Source organism: Lottia gigantea, assembly GCF_000327385.1.
Source record: "Lottia gigantea unplaced genomic scaffold LOTGIsca_9, whole genome shotgun sequence".
NCBI lineage: Eukaryota > Metazoa > Mollusca > Gastropoda > Lottiidae > Lottia > Lottia gigantea.
This window is the reverse complement of record NW_008710950.1, coordinates 3740063-3749029: the sequence shown is the minus strand read 5'-3', so window position 1 is coordinate 3749029 and position 8967 is coordinate 3740063. Positions and strand designations below refer to the sequence as shown.

The window sequence follows — 8967 nt, the reverse complement described above, 5'->3', positions numbered from 1 at the left end:
CTGATCGAGGAAAATGTAGATTAAACAACCTTTAGCACAGATTGCTATTGTGTCATCGTGACATACAGAGTTATTTACCCTTGCTGTAAATCAATAATCTTTATTGGATTTTTTCATCGTTTGGAAAAACCTGGAATTGAATTGAATTCGCAGTCAATTTTTTTTAAAGAAACATAAACAGCCATTTCCTGATATTTCATAGCTGAATTTCAATATATTTGCTATATTGTCAGGGGTGGATTGATAAGGATAATAATGGTAATTTTGTGATTATCCAGTCGTTTTAAAAGTTTCAACATGTCATATTTGACGTTCGAGTCTAAACAAAATGGCTGCACTATGGAGCTCAGAGCAATTTGTGGAAGAATACAAAGATCTACAGGTTAATTTGAATTATTCCACACTGACATTTCATTTTAATAACTTATTTAATGAATATGTACCATGATCTCTGTTAATTTCATACTGAAAAACTAAAATGGCATTTGACATAAATAGTGTAAAATGTAGGAAAAAAAACAACTTTCATACAGACTTCAGTGTCTGATACAATCATGTAAGCAAGCAAAGTCGCCTTCGAATCATCTTATTATTGCTATATGTTTCTGTATTTATACTTGTGTTATATGGAATTGCAATCAATTTCAGGCCAGTGCTATGGGTGTAGATTGTGTCGGACAATGGGTTTTATTAGCAGGGTAAGTATCCTATTAAATTTAAATCTTGCTTCACATCATTCAAATTTAAGAAATTCAAAAATGACTCAGTTTATTCCTGGAGTTATCAGATTCACAAATGTCAGACAGGAAATTAAATTGATGCAAATAGAAGGCATGAACTCTACTTCTAGGAAATGTTTTCTAGAAATTAAGGTGACTCTCATATACCGGGTACATACTAAACTAAATATTGAACCTTTTAAACATAAATTAGGGCATTATTGGCCATTATTGATATTTGATATTATATTTACTGTTTTTTTTCTTTAGACGAAAAGCTTTAGCTCTAGTAAATTTGAACAATACCCAGAAAGTGGTTAAAGTAGCCAGAAAAAGTAAATGGGAAATAAGCTGTGTACAGTGGAATCCTCATGCTTCACATGCTTCAAACTTTGTAACTGCAGTAAGTAGCTTTGAATAGAGCTATAGGTGACAAGATATGGACTCTATATTACTCCACTGATTGTTTTTAGGACAGTTCAAATGGTTTAATTATTGGTATTAATTTTGTAGTGCTTATATTCATGTACTTTGAATATGAGTCATTTAATCAAGTTCCTCTCAACGTAATTTTGTTAAGCATTTTATCTGCCATTTTGTAAAATAATGTTTTAATATCTTTATATTTTCAGTCCAATCAGAGATTAGATATATTAACTTGGAATGGTAGCAAAGCAGATCATATATGTAATCTAAAAGCTCACTCTAGAACTGTCAGGTATATGGTTAGTTTTTTCACTCACATGAAGAAAGCATTTGTTCTGCTCACTAACCTGTTTTTGGATGTTAAACCTTCATTCTTAATCGGGAGGCGCGGTGGCTCAGTGAGTTAGACGCTTGCTCGCTAACCTGAAGGTCCAGGGTTCAATCCCGGCATAGGTCGAGATAATACCTTCGGATATTTCAACCCGGTGTCCCCTTGTCAGTGATGCAGGTGAGAGGGGCTGACATGGAAAAAGCGTCTAGTCGTTCGGATGGGACAATAAACCGTGGCCCCGTGTGCTACAGGCTGTGCAGATCCCTCGACAGTTGGGAATCGAAAAAAGAGCAGGCTAATGCGGCTGTCCTAGCAAAATTGCACTCTGCATGGTATTGCCGTCTTCATAAGCCCACATGGTGCAGAAAAGTAGGACGTAACCATGACCATGGCCTTTGAGTTAAAGTCATCAATTCAAAATCCTCTCTATCATTATGTTGGAAATCCATTCAAATCAAATGATACATGTAGAGTAATCTTGCGACAATGAATTTCTCTTAAATTTGGGATAAGCATGATGTTGTAATGAAAAATAATTGACAATATCTTGGTTTGATTTTCCAGCGATGTTGATTGGTCTCCTTTTGATGTGAATATTGTAGCATCCTGTTCAGTTGATACTTTCTCTTATTTATGGGATATTAGGTATAGTATTATCACATAACAGTAGTGTTTCCCAGCTCATTAAGATGGTTTGGTTTATGTAGGTCAAATAACATGTACATGTATTCATTCGCCATTAAGGGAAATATGCATTAGAATCTTCGACTGATACAAGCACTCATTGTCTGTGTGTGGGCCACAGTAATTTTTGAAGGAAGGTGATACTTGGTGATCTAGATTTCAGAGCATTCTTTCACAGCATAAATCAGTTGTGTTCTTGGGATTTCTTCTGAAGCATATAAACGCAGGTATAGTCAAACATAGGTATTTTTCCTCATCCAGGTACTGTCAAAACAGAATCACAACCTGTCCATTATATTTTCAAGGGTGTAAAAGATAATACATTTAGAGGGTTTGAACTTGATTTATTCACAATAAAGAACAAATTTGAGAGTTTGTCAGTCCTAAGAAAATTCTTCCATTCCTCTTGCAGAATAGTATGAAGGTGCCCAATTCCCCTTTGCTGTCCATATCATAGATATTTACCATTGACCGCCTTTAAAAATAAAAAAATGAATAGTACAATATTTTTGAATGGCTTCAGAATGAGCATTAGAATATCGGGATGAAATACTCTATAATGTGTACTACCAAATTGCATATACTATTACATTAAATACTGTTCCATATTCATATTCAATTGAGGAATTAGTCAAACCTTCTAAATGTGTTGCCTTTTATACCCTTGAAAATATAATGGACTGGTTATGTTTTGACTGTTTTCAGATAAACAAAAATATGTGTGGTTGACTATAGTTCAATATCAAAAGGTATTATGATTTTGCTGTCCTGTAGGTTTATGTTATTCTGAAAAATGCAGATTGTAAATACTCATCTTTTTTATATTTTTATGAATTATACCTTCATGATTAAATTAAGGTTTTGTTTTTGGCTTCATTGAATATCTTTAGATTTTCAGAAAAATTTATATCATATAAAAGCTTAATGTTTTTTTTTCAGAGAGCCCAAGAAACCTATAGCATCATTTCAAACAGTTGGTAAGTTTGTTTCGCATTTTTTTTGGATACATGAATAGCGTGATGGATTATTTCATTTTGATCAGCAAAATAATGTCAATACTGAATGAATTTTCATTTTGAACATCACAGACAACATGCCTTAAACAAAATTAGTTTTTCTTATTTGAATCTATACGCCCACACATTAATGTTAGTGTATATAGTCGTCACCCCTGTATGTCTGTCTATTTTTCATTATATTATATGTAATCACGTTGTGTTTTATTCTTACAGCTGGAGCATATCAAGTGAAATGGAATAAAGTTGTCAATAATCAGTTTGCTACCACACATGAAGGTGATTTAAGGATATGGGACCCAAGAGTAAGTAAAGAAATAAACATTATTTGCTATTTGGTCTCTCAGGATTGGCAAGTTTAGTTTAATGCTAATGTCAGTTATGGTCATGATTTAACACTTAACATTTTTACAATGGGTACATTATTTCTTACAGTAACAATTCTTATCATGGGAATGTATCTTTGTTTTCAGAAAGGAAATATGCCATTGACTTATATAGCAGCTCATCTATCTAAAATACATGGGTTAGATTGGAGTCCCTTTAGTCAAGATCATTTAGTCACAGCTAGTCAAGATTGTAGCGTCAGAGTAAGTGTTCATAAAGCTACTTTTAAAACATCATGTACAATCTGTCAAACATTATTTACCACATATTGTGGTATTCCACACAAAACTTATAACAGGCTAATTTCAGTTTTTTATTCACTTTTTAAAATTAAGAAACAAGGACTGGTTCTTTGCAATTTAACAAACTCATACCATTTGAGATTGTTTTTTCTCCCAGTTTGTTTTTTCACAGGCAGTTACTAACTTCAACAGGCTTTGATGACTTTGTATGTGTTTGTTTTATTGTTGGAAAATAGGATGTTAAATTTTTATTCTGTAAATTTTTACAAATGTCTGAAATTAAGTTATACCATCTTTTAAAGCAAATATTTAGGTTGGTTGGTAGATGACAAGTTGACATTCATTTTCTAGCTAAAGCTGGAAATAATAGGTTCAGTTAATGCTATGGTATAAAGCTAAGGTCTTGTTAATAGAATGAGTATTTCTAGCCAGGGTTGGTTATACTGTAATAGACCAGAGTGTTTTGAATATTTCCTTATCTCTTATTGTCTCAAAAGTTTTGGAATTGGAAGAATTCTCAGAGATCAGAAGGTATGATAAGTTTAAAAGATGTACCAGTGTGGAGAGCCAGATATACAGTAAGTTAGTTTATATACAATTATCTCCCATCTATTAACACATTTATATAGTTAAATTATTATTCATTGTTTTTCACGGTTACAATATCAGTCAATTTATTAGTATATTTAGAATGAGTTTGACATGCATAATAAGTAATTTATTGATGTAATAAGGAATAACCCTTTTGATAAAATATAGTAGGTCTAGAAAAATCACAAACAATTTCACAAAGTTAACTGTTCCAACTAAATTAGATTTTTGACTGTTTACTATGTCCCAGCTCTTTGTCTATCCTAATGGCCAAAAGTTTTGACAAAATATTTTCAAATTTGGTTAGTGTGTTTGAAGCAAACTGAGGATGATCACCTGAATTTTGGAAATGATTTTAAATCGTTAGTACGCAAATCGTTTTTTCCAGAAATTGATGTTAAGGGTAATAGTTCATAGATTGTTTCTGTGTTATATTTGACATCCTTGAAATAATATCAAACAGGAGTTTTAAATATCAGTCTTAGTATCCATCTAAGTTGTGAGTGTCCGAATTCTGTACTAACACTGGTTTTAAATGATGTTTTATTTTATCTTAGCCATTTGGTACTGGATTAGTAACTGGTGTAGTCCCACAGTTAAGACGTGGTGAAAATAGTCTATATTTGTGGAATATTGAAAATCATACTCAACCAGTACATGCCTTTCTGGGTCATAAGGATGTCGTATTAGATTTTCAATGGCGTAAACAACCTGTAGGTAAGAACTTTATAGATGTTTTAAGAATAGGACATGAATTTGTTGGTTTTGGCCACATCTTATACAAATTATCACTTAATAAATTGTTGCTAGGAACTTCTCTGTCTATGAATTGAAATGCAATTGTTTTTTTGTTTTTTTTTTATCTCATTTAGGAGAGGTAGATCATCAACTAGTCACATGGTCTCGGGATCAGACGTTAAGAATGTGGAGAATTGATCCAGCTTTACAAAAGGTAAATCGAATCAATGGACTGACATTCATTCTCTCTTATCGATGCATTGTGTATCAGCACAATTATTTAGTAACTTGCTTTAATAACAAATGATACAGAATTCTCAAGTATATTAGAAATTGTGTCATGATTTGGTTTTAATTTCCATGTGGGCATATATTGACGTTCCCCCTTTCTGTCGGTTCATCTGTCCGTCAGTTCAGATTTCTTGTAGACACGATAGAGACTACAGTTTTTATACGATCTTGGAACTATAGTATGCATGTAAATATTGATAAGTTCTCAGTCAAGTTCACATTTGGTGATAATCGGATGAATGGTTAGGAAGCTATTGCCCTTGACATAGTAACAATGCGTCAAATTTGGGTTGATAGAGGCACGATAGAGACTACAGTTGTTATCTGATCATGATGCTTCAAGAATCTTTGTAGCCATATAATAGGAATCAACTCTAGAAGTGATGTATTGAGCACTATTTAATTTAAAATACATATGACATGGCTGTTTAAGGTAAGTTATGAAAATAGCAGAAATTATGAGATCACTGACTTTTACGTCACAAGATAACTGATATCTTCAATGTCATAAGCAATATTTTTTATTTGTCATCCATATATCAGAAGAGACTGAGGCTGCAAACCTGTGCCCATGTATGTAAATGTATAAATGCTAACGATGGACAGTGGAAAAGAATTACAATCCACAGAAGGTGGCAAGAGTACAATTTACTCCATTGTATCTACATATATCAACTACAATCCACAGACAGTGGCAAGACCACAATTTACTCCATTGAATCTACGTAATATATCAGCTACAATGCACAGAAGGGAGCAAGACCACAATTTACTCCATTGTATCTACATATATCAACTACAATCCACAGAAGGTGGCAAGGCCACAATTTACTCCATTGTAAATCTATATATCAACTACAATCCACAGAAGGGGACAAGAAGACAATTTACACCATTGTATCTACATATATTAAGTACAACCCACAGAAGGTGGCAAGACCACAATTTACTCCATTGTATCTACATAATATATCAACTACAATCCACAGACGGTGGCAAGACCACAATTTACTCCATTGAATCTACATAATATATCACAATTTACTCCATTTTATCTACATAATATATCATCTACAATCCATAGAAGAGGGCAAGATCACAATTTAATCCATTGTATCTACATAATATATCATTTACAATCCACAGAAGAGGGCAAGACCACAATTTACTCCATTGCATCTACATATATCATTTACAATCCATAGAAGAGGGCAAGACCACAATTTAATCCATTGTATCTACATAATATATCATTTACAATCCACAGAAGAGGGCAAGACCACAATTTACTCCATTGCATCTACATATATCATTTACAATCCATAGAAGAGGGCAAGACCACAATTTACTCTATTGTATCTACATATATCAACTACAATCCACAGAAGGTGGCAAGACCACAATTTACTCCATTGTATCTACATATATCATTTACAATCCACAGAAGGGGACAAGGCCACAATTTACTCCATTTTATCTTCATATATCAACTACAATCCACAGAAGGTGGCAAGACCACAATTTACTCCATTGTATCTACATATATCATTTACAATCCACAGAAGGTGGCAAGACCACAATTTACTCCATTGTATCTACATATATCAATTACAATCCACAGAAGGTGGCAAGACCACAGTTTACTCCATTGTATCTACATATATCATTTACAATCCACAGAAGGTGGCAAGACCACAATTTACTCCATTGTATCTACATATATCAACTACAATCCACAGAAGGTGGCAAGACCACAATTTACTCCATTGTATCTACATATATCATTTACAATCCACAGAAGGTGGCAAGACCACAATTTACTCCATTGTATCTACATATATCATCTACAATCCATAGAAGAGGGCAAGACCACAATTTACTACATTGCATCTACATATATCATTTACAATCCATAGAAGAGGGCAAGACCATAATTCACTCCATTGTATCTACATAATATATCATCTACAATCCACAGAAGAGGGCAAGACCACAGTTTACTCCATTGTATCTACATATATCATCTACAATCCACAGAAGAGGGCAAGACCACAATTTACTCCATTTATCTACATATATCATTTACAATCCACAGAAGAGGGTAAGATCACAATTTACTCCATTTTATCTACATATATCATTTACAATCCACAGAAAGTGGCAAGGCCACAATTTACTCCATTTTATCTACATATATCAACTACAATCCACAGAAGGTTGCAAGACCACAATTTACTCCATTGTATCTACATATATCAACTACAATCCAGAGAAGAGGGCAAGACCACAATTTACTCCATTGTATCTACATATATCAACTACAATCCACAGAAGGTGGCAAGACCACAATTTACTCCATTGTATCTACATATATCATTTACAATCCACAGAAGGGGACAAGACCACAATTTACTCCATTGTATCTACATATATCATCTACATCTTTATATGTCTTTTCTATATGTCACAGAGCGTCTTAAATTGATTAGTCGTCTTTTTAACATGGATTTGAAGGCTCAAATTTCAATGCTGAGCTGGGAACACTATTGCTGATTGGCTTAGCTTAATAAAAATTCCAGTTTCTGAGACAGAAGTATGATTGGTCTTCCTGTCCCTTTAACATCTATCCACGAAATATAGCAAGGCCTCAACTTAGATTCTTGATAATTGCAGTCGACTCAGCTGTAAATGGTTACAGACAATCCTGGAAAGATCAAGGACCAACTGGTAGAAGGATCCTTTACTGTTATCCTAGTTGTTTGTTTCTTTCTTACCCAATAAATCAAGATATATGAACTACATTTCATGAAAGGTGACAAGATGGCAATCTTGCAATTAAGAAACTAGGGCTGGGTGATATATCGTTATCACCATAAATACTGGTATTTATATTGTTAGTAATATTGCCTAATTACAACATTACTGAAATATCGCCATCTCCTGATATATGGTAGTTATCATGATATCGTCATATTTTTGTCCAGATAAGATCATCTACACAATTCGTATAAGTAAAAGTTTAAATCTGTTAACGAATGATAACGTGCCATAAATTAATTATAGTTCTGACACTAATTGCCGGTAATAACTATTGCACATGCATTAAATGCTGTATTTTGGTATATAATCCAATGTAGACTGAAACAGCTGTCTCTATTCCAGCCTCTGATAGCTATTTGGACAGTTTTTGTGAGTGTTCTGACAGAAAAAAATAGATCCTGATAAATGGGGACTTTCAGCATCTCCACAGGTGCGGGGTTTTTAAAACCTTTTCAGATACCTTGGATCAGCAAAACTCAGATATATTTAGAAAGATGAATATTTTTTTAGTTCAGTCATACCATAATTTTCTCCCTATACCATTTATGTTGCGTCTTCAGTTTTGTCGATTTTTAACAAAACTGATCTCACAGCCAAAAGTTCAAAGGTAACTAAACGAAAGTTACGGTGATGCTCAACATTAATTTACAGTCATCGTAAAGGTAATTCAATATAATGTTAGAAGAAAAGGCATCTTTGGAGGCGTTTAAAATCCCCATTTA

The 8967-nt window shown here is 33.4% G+C and overlaps 1 protein-coding gene across 1 annotated transcript in view; it reads left to right on the top strand.

The window, feature by feature from the left end:
* Positions 1–328: 328 nt before the first annotated feature.
* The window catches only part of LOTGIDRAFT_184651 (hypothetical protein), a gene marked incomplete at its 5' end in the record, with an annotated part of 22959 nt that continues 14320 nt past the window's right edge, over positions 329–8967 (top strand). Inside the window, 11 exons of the mRNA XM_009068404.1 lie at positions 329–382; positions 649–698; positions 990–1122; positions 1352–1437; positions 2041–2121; positions 3100–3137; positions 3393–3481; positions 3650–3766; positions 4303–4383; positions 4954–5113; positions 5269–5348. Coding sequence (XP_009066652.1) covers positions 329–382; positions 649–698; positions 990–1122; positions 1352–1437; positions 2041–2121; positions 3100–3137; positions 3393–3481; positions 3650–3766; positions 4303–4383; positions 4954–5113; positions 5269–5348 — 969 coding nt within the window. The remainder of the gene's footprint in view (positions 383–648; positions 699–989; positions 1123–1351; positions 1438–2040; positions 2122–3099; positions 3138–3392; positions 3482–3649; positions 3767–4302; positions 4384–4953; positions 5114–5268; positions 5349–8967) is intronic.